The sequence below is a fragment of the Hibiscus syriacus genome, unplaced genomic scaffold (genome assembly GCF_006381635.1).
Source record: "Hibiscus syriacus cultivar Baekdansim isolate YM2019G1 unplaced genomic scaffold, ASM638163v2 tig00110925_pilon, whole genome shotgun sequence".
NCBI lineage: Eukaryota > Viridiplantae > Streptophyta > Magnoliopsida > Malvales > Malvaceae > Hibiscus > Hibiscus syriacus.
This window is the reverse complement of record NW_024062912.1, coordinates 130,242-156,960: the sequence shown is the minus strand read 5'-3', so window position 1 is coordinate 156,960 and position 26,719 is coordinate 130,242. Positions and strand designations below refer to the sequence as shown.

At 35.0% G+C, this 26,719-nt stretch overlaps 1 protein-coding gene and 2 pseudogenes across 1 annotated transcript; 2 read left to right on the top strand and 1 right to left on the bottom strand.

The window, feature by feature from the left end:
- The first annotated feature begins 3,923 nt into the window (after window positions 1-3,923).
- LOC120146406 lies at window positions 3,924-4,685 on the top strand. Its single transcript, XM_039159976.1, has one exon. It carries the CDS (start codon window positions 3,924-3,926, stop codon window positions 4,584-4,586), a length of 663 nt encoding a protein of 220 aa, XP_039015907.1. The 3' UTR covers window positions 4,587-4,685.
- A 7,413-nt stretch (window positions 4,686-12,098) lies between these two features.
- Window positions 12,099-19,285, top strand: LOC120146405 (annotated as a pseudogene).
- A 1,267-nt stretch (window positions 19,286-20,552) lies between these two features.
- On the bottom strand, window positions 20,553-22,190 carry LOC120146396 (annotated as a pseudogene).
- Window positions 22,191-26,719: the final 4,529 nt, after the last annotated feature.

Genomic DNA, 26,719 nt, shown 5'->3' with positions numbered 1-26,719 from the left:
GTTAATAAAATGATATCAAGTGATTCGATGGTAGATATCTTACATTAAATATAAACTCATATTATTTATAATAAATATGATCTATTCTATAACTTTGCCTTGGACAAGATATGCAACGAGCATAATACTTTGCCTTGTATGTATAACTTAATGCATGATATGATAATGTGAACGAGACAACTCCTTATATTTTACATTTTACACCTTACATAAAGAGGCAGACTCAAGAGCCTTCGTCAGGGGTTGCAAGAGCCTCAGGGGTGACACTTTTGAGGGGTAGCACTTTTGAGGAGTGACACTTGGATTAAGGGTGGCACTTGTAGAGGGGTTGCTTGGGATACCCCGGACACCATGGAGATCTACCCCTGGATGAGGGGTTGCCCAGGATACCACGGGCTCCATGGAGGTCTGCCCCTGACATAAACCATAGACCGGAAATGAAGTTGGATCATAAACCTAACTTCACTCATGGTCTGTTCATGGTGATCAAAGTCATATATGAGATTATAAATAGGGATGGACTTAGATGGAGTGAGTAGAGGCGGTCGTCTCCCTAAAAATTTAAAATTATTATATATTTTAAATATTTTTACGTATTTTCTATTGAAAATTTGTTTATACTCCTTAAAATTTTATAAATTCAAATTTATCATCTCAAACTTAAATTTCTAAATCGGTCTCTCATCATAAACATTTTAACCTTTTGAAATATTTAAACAACTATGCAAAAAAAGCCAGAAAAAGTCAACGGTAATGAGAGTTTTTTTTTTGGTTAAGTATGAAGCTCTGAGCACAGGATTCAAGACAAAAAGATAAAGCGGGTCCAAGAGATTTGCAAAGAACAATGAAACGAGGAAGAAGGTGAAGATATGGTCCCCGCCACGAGTGTGGTTAGGGCTAAAACATTCCCTAAGGTTGGAGATCGGATTTGTTGGTCTCGATCCATTTCTCAAGACAAATGCTGCTCCAAAAATTTTAATTACCAAACCAATGTACTGTAGTCAAAATGTTGAGCAAAAGGTAGTGTGGTTAGGGTTTCATGCGGCACTGCTTTAGTAGCACAGCTGGCCGACAAGTGGCATCTGCTACCTATTTTTCGTCCTTTTACTCTGTCTAGTTTGACCTTCCAATTTCTTCTTTCTTTATTAATTACTTATTTAATATTCACATATATGCTGTGCATTCCATACAATAAAATTAACATAATTTTTTTTGAGTAAGTACGTTTATTCGGTGGATCAATTTTTTTTTCCTTTTTTCACTTATATTTTATTAGGTCATGAATTCTAAACCTATTAAAAGTATTTATCTTCATTCCTCTAAAGTCTTTCTTTCCCCTTTCTAAGGATTATGATTAGATTTAAAATTTATAAAAAACATAAAAAATCTTATTAATCTAAACTTATGTAGAGACTTCAATGTTGGAGATAATATAATATAGGATAATAATCTTAATATTTTTCAATTCATATTTCAATTTGAATATTTTTTTTATCAAAGTCCTCCTAAATTTTGAATAAAACTTTAAACTTAAATTATTAATTTGCAAATTCTTTTACATAATATAGTTTAAAAAATGATTTTCTCGTATAATGGGTTGAAAAAAATTATTTCTTCATCTGAAGTCATTGTTACAATACACTATGGAAGACGCCTGAATTATTTGACGACTTTTGGAAGACGTCAGAATTACATGACGTCTTCGAGAAGGCATCGTTCAAACTGTAGCGTTGTTAGCTTACAGGTAGGGTTGTAGAACTGTTCGTGAATCGTTCGGTGAGAAATTCATTTATGTTCGTTTATTAATTAAACATACGACTGTGAACAAGATTTATGTTCACGTAATTAAATGAATGAACACGAACAAAATACTCCTTCGTCCTTTTAGGTTATGGAAGTTCTGTAATCCATTCGTTTAATTAAATTTATATTTATGTTCCTTTATTTATATTCTTTTAATAAATTTTGTTTGATTTTAAAGAAAGTTACATTTTAAGTTCATTCGTTTATGTTCGTTTATCATTTTAACAAACGAAAACGAACAAGTTACATTCCTTAACAAATAAAATGGATAAGAAATTTTGTTATTTTAGTCGTTCGTGTTCGACCGTTTGCTTAGTTAAAATTAAACGAACAAACAGGAACATGCACTGTAAGGTTCCTATTTTCTACTCTTATAATTTTGTTATATTTTTTCGTTGTCCAATAAAACAAAACCTTATTATTACTTAAAAACTATAAATAAATTTTGAAGAAGAAAAAAACATAACAACAAATTAAAGCATTACCTAAAAGTTGAATTTAGACGAATATTGCTTAAATTGACGAGGTGATGCTTTGATAAACTTAAATTTCGTAGCTAGCTTTAGAAAGTGAAAAGCGTTAATTATATTGATTACTGATACCGACCGGCCATGATGGCAGAGAAAAAAATAAGCGTAAAGCTCCTAATTCACACCAGCATCATCATGATTTGAAGAAGAGTAGGGCATATCACATGAGACGACGCACTATGAATAAAGGAGAAAAAATGGATTTGAATTCAACTGAGACGCATAATCTGCCCAAATTTTATAATATACAGTGCCGTTTCGGATGAAGCTAACCCTGCTAGGCTGTTGCCTGTTGGTAGGGTGCGTAGACACATTTTCCATAGGCAAATACAGGCTTAAACCAAACTCTTCTCAACTCGTAGACACATTTTCCATATATAGTACTGATAATATAAAAGAAAATCAAAAACAAAACTTTCAGTACGGAATATAGGGAATTCATTTGATTTGACTCAAACTCATTCGTTTATAATTGATCAGATTATATTTGAAGTACTTTGAACTGTTGAAGCATCATATATACAGTGGATATTTAACTTTTCTCCCCGCATCTCTCTAGCCTTTTGAGGAACATTTAGCTGCAGTCTTGCAGATAAAATTAATTCTCTATTAATTACTAAATAGATTCATAGGATTAGTTTGTATTCTTTAGTAATTTGCAATGTGAACTGTAATGTTCTGATGTCAAAGCTTGATTCTGTTGAAGTTTCAAAGGAAGAATAAAGCATTCTGAAGAAAAGCTCCGTTTCTAAATGGGATTGTGGTTTAGAAATGGAAAGAAGAAGAAAGGTGAGAATGTATATTTAATGGTGGGTCAAAGAGTGGTGTACTTGTATGGTTTTGGTGAAGCTTCTGGTTTTGGAAATAATAGGGTTCTTGTCTCTTGGGGGCTGCCTGGGGTTGGCCGCTGAGAAGCAATATAATAATCATCTCTTTGTTTAGGGTTTCTTTGTTTTCTTAACCCCCTGAGATTGGAGGGGAAGTGCGCTCAGATGTCTGCACATGGCTTCTCTCGTTTCCAAGCTTTGAGACTGTAAAATCAAATTATCAATACAGGGGAAACTTAGGGTTTTGTGGTTTCCAAGATAATCAATGAGCAATTGTCGATGACTGAACAGTGAACAGTGTGTGAGAGAAACAACCCAGAAATTTAGTCTTATCTTGCACAGTCCATTTTCGTAATCCAAAAACATTAAACTTTGTTTCTTTATATTCAACTTGCATGCTTTCTCTTTGGAAAACCACTTCCTCCTCCCTTCCTTGAGCAGATTACAAGCAAACTAGTTGGGTATTACTGTTTATATGAACAGTGAATCATACATACATTATGTCCTACAAAAACTCCTTTTTTTTGGGTATAATTGTTTTTGATCTATGAAACCTTTTTCTTCTTTTGGTTATGTGTTTTTATCTTCTTATTCATACGCCGACCAAACTCTCTTCTTTCATCTGCACATGCCCTTTATTCTGAAAATCTGGAGCTAAGTTTACAAATTACAAGTTCATCAACCTTTGTTTTTTTTCCTAGTCCATGGAGTTGGAAAATGATCAAATGAGTACTTATTTGTTTCTCCTCAAAACCCCACTGTCATGGATTGTTGTTGTTGTTGGCCCAGTGGTAACATTTGCTTGTTTTTCGATCTTTGGGTTCTTATCCATTTTCTTCACATTTACTGTCTTGATCTTCTCAACTGTCTTCTCCTATTATCCAAGAACAAGCCGAAGTTGGCGGTGGAATCAGTCGAAGAGGATAATATTCATGAATCTGTGGAGCAAAGCTCGCCTCAAATGGAAGATACTTCGGCATCAAGACAACAGCCTGAAACTGAAATTAATAAGGAAAGCGGTTCCTATGATAATCAGATCCATGACTACATAGTCAAATCACCGGATGTCTTTTCTGAAAACGAATGTTTTGATTATCAGTTATCAACCACTGAAGATTCCGAAGTGGAGTGGCCATTTCGGAGCAACATGGATCGAACGCCGGATTGGTCGGACGAAGGATCGATATCCGACGAGGATAGTCTCATTGAAATCTCACTTCCTGGAGGACATTACGTTAAGCACAAAGAAGATGAGCCAAATAATTACAATACTATGCATCAGAAATTTCCGGAACCCATTTTCCAGCAACGGAGCTTAATGGAGCTTCTAGCAGAGTTGAACGACATGAATGAAGAGGAAAACCTGATAGAGATCGACATATCCATGGGATCCATCAAGTGCTCAAGGTTTGAGATTGAAGCTTAATTAAGATGATAATATTTTACATTTCTATCTCCAAATGTTCCTACTTCTTTTCTTTTTTGATCCATCTGGATTTGGTGTAACTTTGTTTTACGAGTTTAGAAATCTAATATCGCTGCAATATTTTACGCTACCATTTCATGTGCAGTAATATCATCCTAAACTTTGGATACCCTCCTTCCTACTGCATCATCCTTTTCATTTTCTGTTAATCTCACTAAAGTAATCAAAGTAATATATTATTCTAAATCATTCTATTATTTATCTAGTAGAATTCATTTTTTCATAAGTTGGTCTTATTAATATTTTTTGTACATATATGTTTCTATTATTAATTTTGAATATATTAATGTAACTATCAATCTGTGGGTATCTGAGCATTTGCTGACAATTATTATTACATGTTTGAAAAAGAAAATAAAGCGAGAGTAAAATGGGGAAAATAATAAAGCAATCATGATTAGGGCTCAAAACAAGTTGAGTCGAGTTTGAGTATTGCTGAACTTGATTCGATTTGAAAACTCGTGAGTCTAAAATTTTCAAGCTCGAATCGAACTCGAAACCATGAATTAAAGCTCGTAAAAGCTTGCAAAAGCTCGAACTGAATTTTTTTTCTTAAACTTAACTATATTGAAGCCTCAAACTGAAACTCGAATATGAACATTGAATACATAAAAACCTTATACTATATTTTTTTTAAAAAAATAAACAAATAAATGTTGATATTATTAATAATTTATTTAAAAAAATAAAATCTTAATATATTATATTTTCAAGTTACTCGTGAGCTTTTCGAGTCGAGTATCAAGGAGCTCAGTTTTGATCATTAATAACTCGAGTCGAGCTCTAGCTCGAGTCAAATCCATTCGTGCCGAATATTTATTGAGTTTTGACCAAGTCGATCTACTCATGATCTGTCTCGTCTCATTTATATCCCTAATCATGACGGAGACGATGGAATGATATATAGGCCATTTTGCATCATGCATCTTATATGTTAAGATGAATAAGAAATTCATTGTTGGGTTGAAACTTGTTTTGAAAATAATATATTTTAAAAGAGTACTGTAGAAAATTATAATTTATTAATATAGATTTATAGTATATTTTAGTCTCCATGCTCGTTCAAAAGAATTAATATTGTCTATAAAAAAAACTCAATTGAGTTTTCCAATTTCAAAATTTTATCAATTTTATTTTAATATTTATTATATAATGACATTATAATTAATAAAATAAACAATAATTGAATTGAATAAATTGATTGAATTTTGAAATACAATTAATCCAACTGACCAAACTTGTTTTAAGAAACCAAAATAATTGATCTGGGTTATTTGATTTGGTTTTTATAAAATTTGGGTGATATGGTTTATGGATTGGGTAGGATAATCGGATCCATTTCTGTGGATGCATGCTGAATATTTAGAAGGTAATTAAAATAGAAGGGTAAATTACGTGTTTAGTATCTAAATTATCAGTTTTAATATGATTTAGTACGTAAATTTTTAATTTTTCAAAATTGCACCTAAAATTTATTTTTTGCTTCATTTTAGTACCAGCCATTAAAAAATTTAACTTTTATTTTATTTTAGTACTCTGTTGTTAAAAACTTAAGTTTTTGTTTCATTTTAGTACCCATTCAAAATTTAACGTTAAGTTTTAAAAATATTGAAAGTTTAGGTACTAAAACGGATCAAAACTGATAGTTAAAGTACTAAACACATTAAGTTTTTAACATAGAGATAGTAAAATGAAATGAAAACTAAACTTTAGGTATGATTTTAAAATAATTGAAAGTTTAAGAACTAAAATAGACTAAAACTGATAATTTAAGTATTAAATGTTACTATACCCAAAAAATAAATATTAAATAAAAGTACTTAATTTTTCTGACGTTATCAATTTAAGTATCTAATTTATCACAATAGTTAAATAATCTTGTCAACGCTCAAAATAGTACACGTGTATATTTACAAATGTATAGTTTTTTTTTTTTTTTAAATCTCAAAAAATCTCTCTTAATATTTCGATTCATCAAACTAATATTATATATATATATATATATATATATATATATATATATATATATGACAATCTTTAATTTCATAAAAAAAACTTTTATCATTTATGCAATATTGGTTACATAGGTTTAATGTAAAATCTAACTTAGCATGCATATGTGAGTTCGACTTGTTTTCTAAATAGAATCGACTATGAGATTTCATGTTAAATCACAGTTAATTTTTCCATTTATAAAAACTACTGAATGAAAAAAGCATCAATAGACAATTTAATTTTAAAAAAAAATTTATAACAACGAAACCCTCAAATTTAAATTAGTCAGAATAAAAAAAAAACTTCATTGAATTACTACTGTCTGTCCAAAGAAGTAAACCTCGGAATCAGGAAAAGGATCTAACATAGTTAAGCGCTGAAAGAGGCAGCTGAAAGCAATAACCAAACCGGGGAAAAGTGTCGGTGGACCTCTGTTTGTGTGTGCGTTCCAACGTGGCAAAATTCCTGCCGACACGTGTGGATCCCACACCATAACCCACTCGTATTAATCTCCAATTAAACTAATCAAATTAAAGGAGAAAAGAATGTTCAAAGTGACCTGAGGCCCATGCATTACAAAACGACGTCAGTGGATTCTACAGTTTATCTACGTGTATGGAAAAATAAACTAAATTAGAAAGAGCGGAATAGAATGAGAGCCGTTGAAATGAGTATAAGGGACCCACTTATACATGTGGCTCCAATCCCAGCCATTAATTAGTTGGCAGTGATAAGCCAACAACGTATATTGCAAAAATATCCAAACCTCACTCTTTATAAGAATCAAGAAAGCAATGAAAGAACAGAATGATTGTCTTTCATTTATTGAGAAAGAATGATACACCAAGCTGTTTATATATAACAACTATGAACTAACTAACTAACTAACAGTTAACCTAAACTAACAAATGGTTGACTTAACATATTAACAAATAATACATCCTAATACCCCTCCTTCAAGATGAGACTACATGGATGTTAAGAAGGCCCAGCTTGGCAATAAAATCACGATGCATGGGAGCCCGAAGAGTCTTTGTAAACACGTCAACTAGTTGATCTAAAGAACGAACATGGAAAAGCTTTAAAAAACCAATCTTGACCATGTCGCGTAGAAAGTGACAATCAACTTCAATGTGTTTAGTTCGTTCGTGAAACACTTGGTTGGCTGCCAAATTAATCACAGTTCTGTTATCACAATACAGACGAACATAATCGATGAAGATTTCAAAAGAGGATAGCAAGGAAGTAAGCCAAACCAACTCATAGGTGGCTACTGTCATAGCTCGATATTCTGTTTCATAGGAAGATCGACTAACAATGACTTGCTTTTTCGATTTCTAAGAGACAAGGCTATCACCAAAAAACCAAAACCCTGATGTAGAACGTCGAGTATTCGGGCAAGAACCATAATCTGAATCAACAAAAACACTCAACTGAACACTAGAGTGAACTGGAAAAAGCAATCCAAGCCCAGACGATTGTTTGATATAAACAAGAAGATGTTTTAAAGCTGTCATGTGAGGTAGACGAGGAGAAGAGACGAATTGACTTAGCAAATGCACGTACGAACAATGTTGGGCCTAGTGTTAGTTAGGTAAAGAAGTTGACCTATAGATCGACGATATTCTTAAGGATCAAACAATGGTTCTCCTTCATCAGCACTCAACTTCAAGGAATGAACCATGGGAAAATCAACCGATTTCACACCCAAACATCTTGTATCCTCGAGCAACTGCAAAACATACTTTCGTTAAGATAAAGAAATTCCAGATGCATTTCGAGCTACCTCAAATCCAAGAAAATAACGCAAAATACCCAACTCCTTTAGCTTAAAATGTTGTTGTAGAAGACTTTGAATTCTATGGAGCAACTGCAAATCTGCAACAACAATTACAATGTCATCCACATAAACCAAGAGAGCAACAAAAACATCATCAGATCCTTTAGTAAACAACGAATGTTCAACAGGTGATTGTTGAAAACCAAGCTTGAGAACGAGACTCGAAAAACATTGAACCACTGTCGGGAAGCCTGTTTGAGCCCGTAGATAGACTTTCAAAGCTTACAAACCATGTTGTCACCCTTGAGATCAGGCATATACCCAAGAGGCAATTTCATGTAAACTTCCTCATCGAGAACCCCATTTAAAAAAGCATTGTTGACATTTAATTTAAGCAAATGCCACCCTCGTATTGCCGTAAGAGCAAGCAATAGCCTTAAAGAAGTCATTTTAGAAACAGGCAAAAACGTATCCATGTAATTAATCCATTTAACCTGTATAAAACCCTTAGCGACTACCCGAGCCTTATAACGATCAACCAACCCATCAGCCTTACGCTTAATTCGATACACCCACTTACAATCGATAAGGTTATTTCCTTCAGGTAAAGGAGCGATAGACCAAGTGTCAAGAGACTCCATAGCTCGAAGTTCATCATCCATAACATCTCTCCAAACAGAAGACTTGATAGCCTAGTGATAAAATGATGGCTCACATTAAGAAAAAATGTTAGCAATGAAACCACTGTACTCAGAAGACAACCTCGAAGAAGACAAATAATCTTCAATAGGATAATGACATTGAGATGAATCATTATTACAATAATAACATTGAAGATATGATGGTTTGTAAGAAATACGAGAAGATCGTCGAATGGGATGTAGAACCTCATCAGGAATTATTTTCGCTGCAATACTTGCTTCGCCAGAAACATCATCAACATTAGACGAACCATTGTGTTCCTCCACAAGAATGTCAGTATTAGTCTATGTAGGCTGAGTTTCGAAAACCTATGAGTAATCAACCGAATCTCGCACAACATGTGGTTAACAAAAATCCTGGAAAACATTAATAGAATGATTAGGCAATTGAATACTTTGAAATAGAAAAATGTTCTCATGAAATACCACGTTGCGAGAAACTATAAACTTCTGAGTTTGTACCACATAAACCCAATACCCTTTACACCAGGAGGATATCCAAGAAACACAACAGGTAAATCACGAGGAGAGAATTTATCTACCTATAATTTCAAAGTGGAGATGAAACAGAGGCATCCAAAAGTTTTCAAATGGCCATAATCCTGTAAATAATCGTATAAAAGCTCGTAAGGAGACTTATTTTCGAGAACATGCGAAGGCAGTCGATTAATTAAGTATGCAGCAGTTAAAAAACAATCACTCATAACTTAATTGGCACTTTTGACTAAACATATAAAGCTCTAGCAACAGACAACAAATGTTGGCGTTTCCTTTCAACCACATAATTCTGTTGAGGTGTTTGTACACAAGAGAATTGATGCAACATTCCCAAACTAGCAAACAACTTAGTAAATTTCAGCTCGAGTGCATTATCAGATCTGAAACGCTTAACATCAAAACCAAACTGTCATTTTTCCATAGAAATAAACCCATGTATTATTGAACAAACATCATATTTGTGTTGTAACAAATAAACCCAAGTAGATATCGAAAAATCATTGACCAAAGTAAGAAACGAAGTCTAATTCGAATGTTTTTTATGCTTATAAGGTCCCTATATGTCACAATGAATTAGTTCAAAAGGTTGCTTAGCATGAGAACATGAAATAGGAAAATATAATCTTTGTTGCTTAGTCAATGGGCAAATTTGACAAGGATCTCTTGTATTTACAGTTTTTAGAGATAAAACATCTTTAAGAAGATGCAAAACATGAGAACTAGGATGGCCTAGTTTATTATGCCAAGAAATGAACGAATCATTAAAAATAGTATTACAAGGAAAACTAGATGCACAAGAAGACATTTGCATCAAGTAGAGGCCTTGAAACAACCCACCCTTCCCAATCACTCGATGAAGGCCTTGGATCAAACAATTTGTTTTACAAAACAACACACTGAAATCAGAATAACTGATCAAGACACTGACTAATAGTAGATTGAATCGAAAATATGGTACAAACAATACACCATGCAAAACAAAATATGGAGAAAATCTAACTGTTCTCGCAAATATGATAGGAATTGTAGACTTATCAGGCAAGGTAACTAAATAACTTGTGATAGGAAATAAATATTCGAAAAGAGATCCGTAATAACAGACATGATGTGAAGCTCCAAAATCCATAATCCAATAATCTGACTTTCCAAGAGATAAATTGTTCATATGCGATAAAAGCTTACCTTGCATGACAATATTTATAGACGTGGAAGGAACGTCCAAAGATGAAGCATTTTGAGGCTGAGATATAATCAAAACAATTAACTGTTGGCATTGCTGATGAGTGAAAACATCACTAATTGAAGAAGAATCTTGTAGATAAACCATCGAATTTGTGTGAGCCACTTGAGAACCTTTACTACGAGCAGTTGAAGAGCTCAAAGATGAATTTTTAGAATTATAACCCGGTGGATAACCATGCAATTTGTAACATTTATCATTTGTATGACCAAGAATGTTACATAACTGCACAAAGGCATGTTCTTGCGATTACCAGATTGAATCTTGATAGCAAAAGTAGGTTCAGAAATGGGATGAGAGTCTGCACATTTCTTTGATTTTCTTCTTGAAAAATCAAAGAAAACACCTTGGAAACATGTGTTAGAGGATTAATCAAAATATCTGCCCTTTTACATGAGAAAAAATACTCATTTAAACCCATTAAAAACTAAATGACATGCTTTTGTTGTTGTTCATTAATCATGCGTTGTAGACTTCCACAAGATCAATGAAGACAATGCAAACTGTTTGAGCGAAAACAATTCATCCCAAATGATTTTTAATTGAGTATAATAGGTACTCACTGACATTTGATCTTGCACAAACTCACACAACCATTTCTTTAACTGAAATAATCATGGTCCATTCAATTGTTGAAAAAGATCAATCAATTCTTTCCATATCTCTACTAATATAGTACGATAAAGCAAGCTAGCAACAATATCTTTGGAAACTGAATTCAGAATCCAATAATTCACCAAATTATTGGCTCGAGTCCCAAGATTTGAACTGATCTACCATGGACGGATCAGGAGCTACAATGAAACCATCAACAAATTCGAGTTTGTTCTTAGCAGAGAGAGCAATCACTATCGAACTTTTCCAGCTGTGAAAGTTATTGTTGGATAGTAGTTGAGTTACCAAAAAAACACATAGATTATCAGACTGATACAAATAATAGGGATTACCCCATTGTCGAAGCTATAAACTTAACGAAGTAGCCATGATGAAGCGTGAAAAAAGAGACAAAACTTATGATACCATATAAGAATCAAGAAAGCAATGAAAGAATAAAATGTTGTCTTTTATTTATTGAGAAAAAATGATACACCAAGTTGTTTATATACAAGTACTATGAACTAATTAACTAATAGTTAACCTAAACTAACAAATGTTTAACTTAACAGATTAACAAATAATACATCCTAATACTCTTCTTAAACATAGACACGATCACATCCTCCCATATTCAACCCACTATGGCACCAGAAACCACTGCCCTCGTCCTCTTCCTCTTTTCTTCCTCATCTCCATCACCTAAATGCTCACAACATCACACACATCCTCGCAAATACCCGAGTTCTCTACCTTCAACCACTACCTCATCGTCACTCACTTAGTGTCGAGATCAACCGACGCGAAACCATAACTGTTCTGGCACTAAAAAAATACCGCCATAGCATATCTCTTGTCTAAACAACTCTCCCTACACCCTCAAGAACGTCCTCTCTCTCAATCCTCGTCGAACTTCGGTTCCAAGAAGCTTCACCAATTACCAATGAAACTACTTTGAACTCCATCATGTTCCAGCTATGGTGTTGCTCCTGGTTCCTCCGACTATATCAACATTATCGATCTCAAAGGTGGAAAGTTGACTTCGGGGTTGAAACAACGATGGAAAACTCGATGATGTTTATGTTAAATCCATAGCAGAGCTTCCTTACAACACTATGCTACAGATCAGTTAGGTATATATACTGTATATACAGTGTTACATTTTTTCTCAACTGATGACGAGTCAATGCATGAGTGTTGGGACCGTTACAAAGAATTGCTTCGTAATGTACCAACCATGGATTCCCACGACTGGACTCAAGTCGTGATGTTCTACAATGGAGCCAATGCACCCAAGGATGAGCTAGATGCCTGGACAAATGGCACTTTACTTGATAAATCACCTGAATAGGCTTTGGCATTCTTGATCGAATTGCTAACCATGATCACCAATTTCCCTCTTCAAGGTTTGAAACTAGAAGGAAGGCATATGGGACATTCAAGTTGGAAGTGAAGATTCAGTGTCGGCCAAACTCTCACCATCACCAATATGTTGAAGGATTTGCAACATTCTAATGAGGTGAAAGAAATAAAGATTGCTAGTTTGGCATGTCTGTTATGCCAAGGCAATCATCACGAGAGTGAATGCCTTACCAACCATGATTCTATCAACTTTGTGAGAACTTCAATGGAGGCAATAACAACCCTTACTCCAACACCTACAACCAAGGATGGAGTCAATATCCCAATTTCTCATGGGAAAATCAAGGAGCTCATAATTTATGTCATCTCGATCATCAGCAGTATATCGATGAGCCCCCAGCCATTCAAACGAATATGCCATGGCATAATAAGGGGAAAACATCTTCACTTAATATAAGTTCTCTAGAGGCTACTATGCAAGACTTTATGGAAACTACAAAGGCTCTATACAAGATCACGACGTATCTATAAGTGTCAAGAAGAATTACAAAGTCAAGGGGCATGGTTGCAAAGTCATAATTTGTTTTTGAGAGCTTGGAAATGCAAGTGGATCAAATTGCCATGACATTACAAGAATACAAACCAGACAGATTGTCTAGTGATACTGAAGTCACTAAGGCTAAAGGCAGTGAGAAATTTAGTACATTCACCTGAGGGAGTGACACTCAGATCTATAAAGATGCTAAGTTTGGGGGGAAAAACACTCGAAGAACCTATCTATGAGATTGTGCATGAAGAATCTCAATTGAAAGAGGACTCACATTTGCTAGAGAAAAAAAAACTGAAGGTTCAATGAGTAAACCCAATGATGGCAGGAAAAATAATGTCACGGCAAAAGAAAAACCCCTACTAGCAGAAGTAATGACCAAAGGGAAGTACAGAATTCTTCCAAGACAATTTTCAAGCACTGGGGAGTACTTGAAGCTCGATGAAGAAGAAAATGATGAGCTAAGGATATTCCAAGAGGACGGGTCAGTCTAGTTACTCATAGCTAGACTAGGTACAAAATTTGAACCTTTGGATTTCATTGCATTACTCATCCTAAACCCCAAGTAGCTACCCATTTCTCTAGGCTAGAAATTGTGAAAGAACTACAGATTAAAATGGAGAAAAAAATTCCTTGATGAGAAATATTATTTGCCACGACATTGTCGTGGTATGCTGATATTGTCAATTTTCATTAGTGGTGTTTTGCTTTCGTACTTGAATGTCCAGGACAAGAACAAGTTGATGCAGGATGATGACACCTACTTCTTGAAAGACTTTGCTGACCAAGCAATTAAAAGATGCCATGGCAACGGGGAGAGAAAATAGAGGACTACTGCAAAGGTCCTACAAATGGGTTCTATCGGCGTACATTGAAAGTGGCGCTGTTATGTGTGAAGCATTTTGGTCTATACTGGTGTGCTCCAATCGAACGCGACAAAAATGCCATGACAATTCATGTTGTTTTGGAGTTTACATCCCTTGAACCCTTTTTAATTTATATTTAGAAGTTTTGTTTTGTTGTGAGTGTTTGTTTGTTTATTTTTAGGAAGAATGGTGTTTTGGAGGATGAATATGATGAAATCTCACGAGGGAACTTCACAGGCTGCTGCAACCAATATGCCACGACAAAGATAGATGCAATCGAGGCTCTAACAAGACGTTGTCGTGACACCTGTTCATAAGGATATGCTCCTACATTTGACTTGCAATCTTCCAGTCATCATGGACGTGATTTTGCCAGCATCTGAGGATGCCATGACATTTCCAAATGTCACTCAGCAAGATAATACACCCAAGCCAAATGATGTTAACCCAGTCAACACGACTAGATGACGTTTGAAGTCATCTATTGGGCGTGTGGAGACCCCAACATCCAAGAACACTGAAGGCCTTAGCACACCATCTGCTGAACCCAATTTTGAGCCTGATGCAAGCCCACCCCATTGAGGAAGTGCACCAGGCGCAATACTACTAGCACTGCCAACGCAACTCCACCACCATTTTAGGAAGATAAGGTACCTTGCATTACATGCATCGCATAACATGTAGTATAGTTTTTAACTTAGTTTTTATTCAGCATTGAGGACAATGCTTCTCACAAGTTTGGGGAGGTATTGTTCTTTGTAGAACATGTGCATAATAATATTAGCATAATGTTATGCCATGGCATCAGTAAATGATAGGACAATTAGATGAAATGTTTAATGATACCCGATGATGATGAATTTTTTTAGGCTAGAAATTGAATGTAAATGACTGTTGAGAATGATAGAACTGACTCTAGGGCTTGATGCTTTATGAATTATTCTTACACGATTTGTATGTTCTCTATACTTAAGGAACTTAGGAAGTTTTTATGAAAGAACTCTGGTTAGCCTTGGCATTAAAATATGTTATTATGCTTAAATGATAAATCACTGTTTAATAACTCCCTTATGTATGAATTTTATTTAATCATGAATAAATGCTTTGGTATAGATGTAGAGGGACTCCTCTTTGTCGTGGCATTGCCTGGAACTCTTTAATAAATGGCAGACATGCGCATACGAGTGAATGAAAGTAGTCACGGGATGACTACCTGACTAGCTTGGGGGTAGAAGGTAAGCTCCCTTTCACCTAGAGTGTAGGATGGTAGGTGTGATGAGCTGACTCCCTTCGTAACAACGTAAAAAAAGGAAAAAAAGTGAAAAAAAAAGAAAAAAAAAGAAAAAAAAAGTGTAGTAAGTGAAAAGGGAGTATAAATGTGCTTAATGAATAAGTTAATGCCGTGGCAAAACTAGGGAACTCAATTAGAAATTGCCTAAATTCGTTAAGTGTAGATTAGATACAATCACACACACACAACACCATAAAGAATCTTGACCTAGGGAAAAGTACTTGAATTTTTTATATGTCTAGCATGTTGAAGCCAATTTTTATGAGGGTTGAAATTCAATTTTTGTCTTGTTGTCCTATTGTTGAAAATTGTCATGACATTTTGATTGTGTTAATTGTTATCCATTTCTTGAGGACAAGTAATAGCTTAAGTTTGGGGGTGTGATAACTCCGTAAAAAGACTACTTTTAAGGCCTTTTTGACTTAAGTTATTGTTTATTTAAGGGTACATATAGGTCATTTTAGATGTATGTAGCTGCATTTAATTGCATTTTTGGTGGTTGGGTTATTTTATTTTATTAAGGTGTTATATGAGGAGGAAGGTGTGGTTTTTAGTGATGTACATAAAATAACAAGCAAAATAGGCGAGCTGGGAAGTAATGCCGCAGCATCACATGTAGATTGAAATGCCTTGGTTTTTCTGGAACAGAAAACGACAAAAAGATACAGCTGTACGAGGCCAGCTGGCTCTACACGTGAAATGATAGCTGTAACAGCCTGTTATGGGACCACTGCCACCTGGAGGATAAGGTTCACACACAATGTGTGACTCTAGGGGTATGAGGGGTATTTTGCACCCAACAATCACCCAACAACCTCATCATTACCCTTAGATATTTTTATTATATATTACACCTCACAAGAGAGAGAGAGTGTGTGGAAGAAATGAGACGCATAGAGTAGAGCAGAAAAATCTCATTTTTATTTTCCCTTTTCTTTTCTTATTCCTTGGGTTTTCCTCTATTGATAAAGCTTCAAGGAGTGGCGAGCTAGGTGTCGAGAGGAGCTAGCGAGCTAAGGTGGTTCGTGGTGGTCGAGGAGAGCTCCGATAGCGCGCATCGAAGGCTTTTTCCTCCATCCCTTTGCTGCTATTTTTCTATTTATTTTTGGGTTGTTAGAACGAATATTTTCATGGCTTGTTCTATGGATATTTCAAACCCCACCATGAACTAACCTTATTTGGTGGTGGTTGTTTTTATGGTTGTTTAGACTTTATTTTAATGGTATATTTAAGTTTATTTTGGTTATTTATTCGCTTTGCTTATGAATGCTTCATCATCTAGGCTTGTAAGAGGCATGAAAATGTCCGTTTCTTAGATGAAGATTAGGTGATCGAAAAAAATCTAAACTAAAAATACTTGTAAGTATTCGAGAGAACCGCAAGACAAGATCCTCATAAGCAATAGGTTATAGTATTTTCAAGGGGCTTTGAATCGGCCTAGGAATATTATAACCTAATCCCTTAGATCTCGGGAGAGACTATGATAGGATTTCAACGACTAAAAAGGGTGTATTTATCAATAGGGTAGGCTGGCCAACATCGTTGAGTGAGAGAGATGCCTTGGCATCCTATTCTGTTAGGTTCGTTATAGTATTTTCAAGGGGCTTTGAATCGGCCTAGGAATATTATAACCTAATCCCTTAGATCTCGGGAGAGACTATGATAGGATTTCAACGACTAAAAAGGGTGTATTTATCAATAGGGTAGGCTGGCCAACATCGTTGAGTGAGAAGATGCCTTGGCATCCTATTCTGTTAGTTCCTTTAAGAACACTCTAGGAAAGCCCTGTCGAGTAAGTGAAGTCCAGAAAACTTAAATATGCCTGAGAAATAAGTTTAGCATCCTCAAATCAATCCTTACCATTCATTCCATTGGAAGCTTGTTACGTGAGGATTATCTTCTTTTCATTTTATTTGTTATTTATTTTCTGTTTTTACCACTTTTCATTGCCTTGACATTTCATCATTTCCAACATTGAACATCTGTTCTTGTCATTGCATTTCCATTTACTACATCATCAAACCATTCATCCATATCCACCATCATACATTTTTCATTTGCCGTGACATTTGTATATATCAAGACTAACTATACTTAGATAGAATAGTGAATAAACTTCACTCAATATCCTCAATCCCTATGGAGACGATACTCACTTATCACTTTATTACTGAGCGATTGTGTATACTTGCACATTATTTTGTGTATAATTTTATAGTACTCACAATACGCAAACAATAGGCTTGAATAAGTACATCATCTTATTCTTCCAATGAGCATAATTTGCTCCAAAGAAGAAGTGTGGCTTGTTGAGCGGTTGCGATTCCATAATAGGTCTTCAAGGTAATAAGCACCAGAGGTTGAAGCCATTTCTTTATCGGTGCATCGGGAATTGGTTAAAGCTTCTTCGAGGATCGATCAAGGATGTTAAGCCTTCTAACGAGTTAGGCTCTGATACCAATTGTTGATTTTCGGAAGCTCGAATCGACAACCAGAACGGTTCGCCAAGAAGGGTTTAGAACGGTTTTTGTGATTAAGGAGTAAGGAGATTGAAAGATATAAATTTGCACAGCGATTATAGTGGTTCGACTTCTCAACCAAGTCTACATCCACTATCTTAGCTCCTCACCAAGGATTTTCCAACAAATTCAATAATTTGTTCTTTCTTCTTTCAATGACAAAGAGATAACCTTTACAACTCCCTAATTTTTACGGGATAAACTAGAACCTTTTCCCTAGCTTTTCACAGGCTAAACTAGAACCTTTCCCCATTACAAAAAGATAAAAGAAATAAACAAATAAACATCTCAAAGGTAGGTGTTTACAAGAATTAAGCTCACAAGAACAAATATTTACAAGATAAAGGAAAATAAGAATAAAAAGCTCTTCTCTTATGTTTGATTGCTTGGATATTTGTTCCCTTTCTTCTTCAACTGTCCTTAGCTTGTATTTATAGCTTGGAATGTGTTTGAAGTCGTATATAGCCGTTGGGATTTTTTTGAGCCGTTTGGGGATGATTTTTCTACTAAAAAGGTTACCCATAATAGGGGGTATCGGTACCCCTACATAGGGTATCGGTACTCATTCATTAAATTCAAATTAACTAGCCATTGCAGCCAGGGGGTATCGGTACCCTATGAGCATTTTGGAATTTTATCCTTCATGGGGGTATGGATATCCCTCGAGGGGGGTATCGGTACCTCTGAACATTTTTGCTCAAATCCAAATTTAATGGACTTTGAATTATTTTTGAAACCTTTTGAAAACTTTGGATAAATTCAATTCAAGTCTAAAAGCATTTTGCCTTTAAATTTGTTATATCGAAACATAATTCAACGGATCATGAACTCGCTGGCGACCTATGGAGAGAACAAGTATGATTTCACCATTCAAACCGACAGCGAGGAGGTGACAATGGAGACTAAAGTTATGACTGCAAAGATTACAAGGACTTTGAAAGATGAGGAGCCATTGATTGTTTACACAATTAACAAGGTATTATTACTCAGAAAGTTGTTCAAGCCAGTAGAAGAAGTGGTAGAGTCACCAAAGCCATCGAAATCCAAAGACAGGGTCGTAGCCGATGCACCGGAATCCGATGCACCAGTAGAGAGTGATCCCGCCGATGATCAGACGTCATGTAACAAAAATGGGGTTGCAGGATTGGACGGTGGGAGATTGGTGATGGTGTTGTTAAGCTTGTCCATTGGGGTATTATTGATGTGACTATACTGATATAGAAATGTTTATCAGATTGATAGAAAATTGCATTAGAGAGAAAACGTTTTATGCCATGGGACAAACAGACAATTAGGAATTCTTTTTCATTTTTGTGGTGGTTTATGAACTAAGGAGCAATAAGTGCTGAGTCCCACTTGCATGGGTCGTTTTTTTTTTCTTCTTTTTCTTTATTGATTCCTGTTTTTCTTTATTGTCTATAGATAGCTTGTTTGAGCTATAAGTGCAATATTCTTTCTTCTGACTTATTTTTAGTTATGATTTTCCTATTTAGATCTATGCTGGAAATTAGTTTTCCCCATGTTCTGATGCTCTCTTAAACTATGCATTTAATACCTCAATTATCAGTTTTGGTTCGTCTTAGTACTAAATTTTAATTTTTAAAATCATACCTAACGTCTAGTTTTTTTTTCATTTTAATACCATAATGTTAAAAACTTAACACAATTAGTATCTAAACTATCAATTTGGACCATTTTAGTACCTAAACTTTCAATATTTTTCAAAACTTAACGTTAAATTTTAAACACGAGCACTAAAATAAAACAAAACTAAACTTTAGATATGGTTTGAAACAATTGAAAGTTTATGTACTAAAAACAAAAATGATAGGTTAGGCACTAAACACGTAATTTACCCTTAATCTTTTTTTTAATATACAGACAACTAACCGTGACATATAGATACGAATATGAAAGCAGTGCAACTTGCAGAATTAAAGACATTGTCTTGTTTATGAGGAGTATCGGTAGAAACAACACACAACTTCCGTTTGTTTCAGAAAACGATGGTGTTTTTTTCATCGGCATAAAAGAAAAAAAAGGGACAAATTCGGATTGATCTACTCAGGGTTTCAAAAAAAGTTCCGTGATCGCGATTTCGTCCGCGATATAATGGTTTCGCCTCCATCCAAGTTACTTTACACCCGCAATAGCGCCCAATAGCCCCCCCCCGGTCATAATCACGGTAAATCCGAAATTACCGAAAACGCGACCGCGACTTGAAACCCTGGATCTACTATGTGGAGATTCATTTTCTTTTCTTTAATTTCAATTCTTAGATATTTTCTATCCCCTATTTCTTTCTATTGTCTATGAATGTTCTTTTCAAAAGTGCTTGATGTTGTTGTTTATGGTCTGTAAAGTACCATCCTAAATGTGTAAGAGTGAGCGACATATCTATATTTTAAATATAATTATCACATCTGAGATAAAGAAAATACAGGGGATGGCTTTGTCTAAACTGTATTAGTGGCAAATAACTTTTGTTTTTATTGTAACATATGGCGCATGAAAACATTTCGAGTTTTATTCATTATCAGTGACCATATCATTGCTGCAGTGCTGCTTACAGCTTGTTCTGATCTCCAGTATTCAAGTACAAGTAACTAGTTTTCCCAGAAGCCGTGGTTCTCGGGATCAGGGAAAATCCGACGTACTCCTTCTCCAACTTCGTTAAGCATACGTCGGCAACACTACTGAAGGCGTCATGTTTCTGGACAAAAGCTTGGGCTGCATACTCCTTGAATGCCATCCACTGCCAAAAAAAATGGAAGATAAAACAAAAGGAAATATAGTCCAAGATGGTTGAGCAAAAGGAAGATAAAACCAGAATATACCTTGGCTGCTTCAATCTCCGCATCTTGCTTCTGGATGTCGAAGTGAGAGGGCGCAACATGCAAACGAAAAACAAATCCGATTTCGTGAAGAACGACCTGTGGCTTTGCCTGCATTAGGGGAAGGTCAATATGTAAATCACCTCAAGAACTACGTTCTTGTTACACAATTATTGGACAATGGAATACCTAAACGCTAGAATTTCCACGAATTCGGTGCTATCTGAAGAAAGAAGACACAGCATGGTCAGATTCAAGTTAGCAAGAAGAATTGTTAATCTTTCCCGACTTACCCCTGTTTCTTCTTTAACTTCCCTGATTGCTGCCATGCAAATATCTTCACCCTGTTCGCTGGGAATTTCAGTTCAATCCAAAAAGATAAAATGTAAGAAAAAGAAAAAACGCTATGTTCCTAGTTAATCACCTCGCTAACAACTCCAGTAGGGAATTTCCAGACACCTTTGCCTTTGAACTTGCCATTATTCTCTTGCACTGCAAGCACCTATTGGAAAAATTCAGAATGATTAGCAAATTCAAATAGCTCAGGGAGGAAAAAAAACAAGGAATTGAAGAAAGGGTTACCTCTCTTTTGTCGTTGACGACAAAAGCACCAATCCCCACGTGAAGCATTTTCAGGAATCGTATTTGTAGAATCACTGATCCAACCCACAAGCATCAGATAATCTGGTTCTGCATGGTGGTACCTAAACCGATCTATCCAAATTTCGATGCATTTACCTTCACCGAGGGTTCAACCATGAACAAGTTGGATACGCAATTGAATCCAAACAGCTCTCTTCCCCTGCAGTAAGCTTTGCGGTTTACCAATTCAAGATCCCATGAACTCTGCAGCAAAGCTAATAGAAGAGAAAAACCAGATAGATGAATTACTGACCTGTAGCTTCCATTGTGATATTGAAGCTAAGTGAAAGGCGAATGCCTCGGATTCCATAGGCTTCTCCATGTTTAAATGATCCCACCATACGAATCTCGACCCCATTAAGTAATTCAACCTGTTGAACTTCATTCTCAGGGACCATCCTGTTTTCAGTATCTATGCACTTGCTGAAGTCGACATGTTTCTTGAAAGGAAAGCAATGAGGATGTAGTAGTCTCAGACTGAAGGCCTGTACAGAGGAAATGAAATGATTCTTAGAAGCAGGTAATATTTATAGTGTCCCAAGCTTTTTCTTTGGTTACGATTTGGGGTTAAGATGGACTTTCTGGAGACAGGAAATCACCATGCAATAAAGAAAACAACATTGGAGTTAACGCAGATCGATCATAATAATAATGGATATGGCAGCGGAGAAATACTCGAGAAAAATGGCAGAAGGTTCAAAGAAGGAAAAAAAAGCCTTTAAAATGACTCATTTACCTTGTGGAATTCTCACATTTTGTTTATCTTATTATTATTTGTTAACTTTACTTTTATTATTTTCTGAAAATCAAAAATAAAATAAATGGGAATGAATTAAAAGTTGAGAGATTAATCAACTAAATAATAAAAATGTCAAAACAACAATTTTTAAAATTAGAAAGATTAAGATGGGTATTATATTAAACCGTATCACTATTTCTCTAAAAAAATAAAAGTATTTATGAGTTAAAATAATCGATATTAAATATATATATATATATATAGAATAAGATATGAAGTCAAATCTTATAGAGTGGAGAGAAATTTGAATGATATAAATATATATAAATCATTTTAACTGCTTTTTATTAAATTTAAATTGTTTTTAGAATAAGTAAGTACGAATAGAAAACTATAGGTGAAGTCCTTATAGAAAGCGTGTGGGCAGTAGTCTTTTTTTTACATTTTCCTTTCATGAATTTAAGCAGAAATTGTTTATGATAATTTTAAACAAAATTTATGGTAAGTTTCGTAGCAAGCTAGATGGCAGGACTAGTACGCAATGTAAATTCCACACACATTTACAAGTTTTGTTCAATAAATTTACTTTTAAAATTCAAGTTCTCAAATATTTATAATACAAATGGAAGTAAGAATGCATGACCTTGAAAGCTGACAGACATTAAGGAAATAATTTATTAGTACAACGAGCAACTTCCATGTATTTTAACTCTCTGCCTCGTTTGAACTTTTCATTTCTACAACAAATACAAAGCAAGTATATCAATTATCATGTTCATGGTGGAAAGAATGTGTTTCTTTTCTTAAAGTTGTATGATCTGCCGTGGACATTATCGTGATATTGCTATTGATTAAATGTCCTAGGAACGATGGCTTATACTAAGAGATTACGTAGCTGTTGCCAATCGTCCGTAAGATCTACTCGCAGGAATTATAAATATCAAACATGTTAGCCAGGTACACTCTGCTTGATTAGAGATTTACATAAACAATAAATTTACATATTAGAAAGTTCACATGAATAAAATTTCCTTGATAGTAACAAACTTAATTTACTACCACTGTATTAATTCTAACCTACAAATAGAACAAATCTCATCTATTAGCGTACCCTATGATCCTTATCGATCCTTATAATTAATAAAAGGGTAACTATTCCTGTTAGCCCCCTTTGTTTTTAATCTGACCGACTTTGGTCACCAGTTTTTAATTAAGTGCGTTTGATTCCCTACGTTATCGGTTCGTCCGGTTTAAGTCACTCCGCCGTTAATATCCGTTAACCCATTAATGATAGTATTACTTGACAATTTTAAAATAATAAAAATCCAGCCACCTTTTCTTCTTCCTCTCCTCTCACTTCTTCTTCTTCTCGAAGTTTCATAAATACAATCTGTTTTTTTTTTCATTTAAACCGAACAGAACCGAATCCTAAATAAACCTCACAACCACCCTATATTTCTCTTCTATTTCACCCTTCATAAAAACCGAATCAAAACCAACTAAACGTTACCATTTCCTCCTTTTCTCTCTCTCTAATCCATGGCCGTTGAAGCTAGGCATCTCACTCTTTTCCTCTCTCAATTCTTTTCACCCTATATTAGGAGTTGTCGTGATATGTTATTGATTAAATGTCCTAAGACTTAGACTAAGAGATTGCATAGCTGTTGGCAATCATCCGTAAAGATCTACTCGCGAAAATTATAAATATCAAACACATGTTTAAAATTAGATGTTAGCTAGGTACACTCCACATGATTAGAGATTTACAAAAACCAATAAATTTACGTATCAGAAAAGTTTAAAATTTCGCAAATAGTAATAAGCTAAATTTGCACCACCCCGTATCTAATTCAAACCCTACAAATGGAACAAATTTCACCTATTAGCGTACCCTATAACCCTTATCGATCCTTATAATTAATTAAAACAAGACATATTTATTGGCTTATATTTAGGTGAGAATAAGAATAAAAAAAAAGACATCATTTCAGAAAAGTTAAATAACTAAAAGAATTAAAAGAATATGTCTTCTAGACATTATAACAAATATTATAGTAAAAATATGAATGGAGACACTTTGATTAAATAACTCAATGTCGGTTTGATTGTTTTTTAAAGTTCGGGATAATTTAAGATTTTTTTAATTTATTGGAGTGGGGTCAATATCAATTATCATGTTATAATTTACTTGATTTTATATTTAAAATTAAAATTTGAAATTAATTAAGATAATAAATTGATTAGATTATTTTTAATTTTATTTAGTCTGATTGATTTGATTTATTCGATTTAACTATTGTGTCTAATAAAGTCAACAACGATTGTACAGGGTGTTCAACTAATTGTCCTGATGTGATCGTGAAATTTTTGGTGGAGAGAATCTAGTTTCCTTTTCTTGTTGGGAAATAACGAGTACGAGTAATTTTCTATAATCAGATAGTGAGAATACGAAATAAAAAGCGGAAAAATAATACCCGAAATTGATAACGGGAGTTCAGCCAATTATGCCTACGTCTCCTGACTACTGCAGATCTTTTACTAAGAGAAAATTTACAGGTGTTTACAAACATCACTACTCACAAGAGAACTCTTTAGTATTGGGAGAAAGAAATAATTGGGATGATTTTGAAGCTAAATGGGCTAGGGTATTATAGTTGAAGCTTAAGGACTAATCTTATAAATACCCTAAAGTATGCAGTGACTAAAAATATAATTAACCCATTTTTAATTTCAATAAAATATTGGGGCACCGAATTCGATGCCCCTTTGTTGAAAACTTGCTCTCCCTTTGTTGAAAAATATACTAAGCCCCCATTGCTGACTTTTCTTCCAATAATCTCCCACTTGAAGACTGATTTAATCTGTCTTACACCTCGATCAATGCAGCAACATTTCTAGTCTTATTATAGCATGCCAATGAATTGAACACTTCAGTTTATCCGTTGTCACCGTCTTTGTTAAAATGTCTACCGGATTTTGAGCTCCACTAATCTTTTCAAGTTTCAAAATCCCATCTTCTAGAAAAAATTAAATTAACTGACCCTTTTTCCTATATGTAATGGGGTAAGGGGGAGGTATGATAGTAGGCTGCCCTAACACCAGGTTGAGAGCAGCTTCTGTGGTGGACCTCCGAATTATGATATGCCCTCCGTGAGACTCGATCCCACGACCACAAGGTTAAGAGTCTTGTGCTCTACCAACTGAGCTGGACGGGCATCTCCCATCTTCCAGAAAGACCGGATAAAATGCTACCGTAATTGTATGTGTCGTCCTGGAATGAAAGACATATTCTTTGCTAGATGGATAGCACTTTGACTGTCGCAATACAATACATTGTTTTCTTGTTTCTTGCCAAACTCTTCCAAGAAACTTTGGAGTCAAATCATCTCCTTGATGGCATCTGTAACAGCGGCATAATCTGCTTCAGTTGTGGAGAGAGCAACTATCTTCTGTAGTTGAGAAACCCAACTCACTGCAGTACCTCCTAGAGTATAGACATACTCTGTAGTGCTCCTTCTGATGTCAACATTTACGGCCAAGTCAACATCTACATAGTCTGTCAGTATCGTATCTCCACCTTTGAAACAAAGTACTTTGTTTGTAGTACTCCTCAGATATCTGAGGATCCATTTGACAGCTTCCCAGTGTACCTTGCATGGATTATTCATGTACCTGCTAACAGCTCCCACTGCATGAGCAATATCTGGTCTGGTACAAACCATGACATACATCAGACTTCCAATTGCTGAGGCATACGATACTTTCACCATGTGTGCACGTTCTTCCTCGGTATTTGGTGACTGTTCTTTGGAGAGTCTAAAATGAACACCTAAAGGTGTACTTACTAGCATCTTGCATGTTGAACCTGGAGAGTAATTTGTTGATGTACTCAGCCTGTGATAACATCAAAGTCCCGAATTTGTGTCTCTCTTGATCCTCATCCCAAGAATCTTTTGCAGCCAAAATCTTTTATGCAAACTGCTTCGACAATTTTTGCTTCAAGTTTATAATCTCTTGCATGTCTGAACCTGCAACGAGCATGTCATCAACGTACAATAATGAAGTTGTTGTCGAACCTCTTGATGTAGCAACAATGATCTGCTTGGCATCTGGTAAAACCACTGCTACATGAAACTATCGAACTTCTTGTACCACTGTCTAGGAGCTTGTTTTAAACTTCAAGATCTTCTTCAACCTACATACCAGGTTTTCTTGCCTGCTCTATGAAGCCTTCTGGCTGCCTCATATAGATTTCTTCCTCCAAATCACCATGAAGGAAAGCTGTCTTTACATCTAACTGCTCAAGATGTAGATTTTCTACAGCTACAATTTTCAACACCAGTCTGATTGTAGACAGTCTCACGACATAAGAGAAAATTTCATTGTAGTTAATACATTCTTTTTGCTGAAACCTTTGACAACCAATCTCTTTGTAGCGTTTGCTCCTATCGTGCTCTTTTTTGAT

Coding starts and splice junctions, on each gene's coding strand:
- LOC120146406 (XM_039159976.1), top strand. CDS start 3,924: ATGGATTGTTGTTGTTGTTGGCCCAGTGGTAACATTTGCTTGTTTTTC.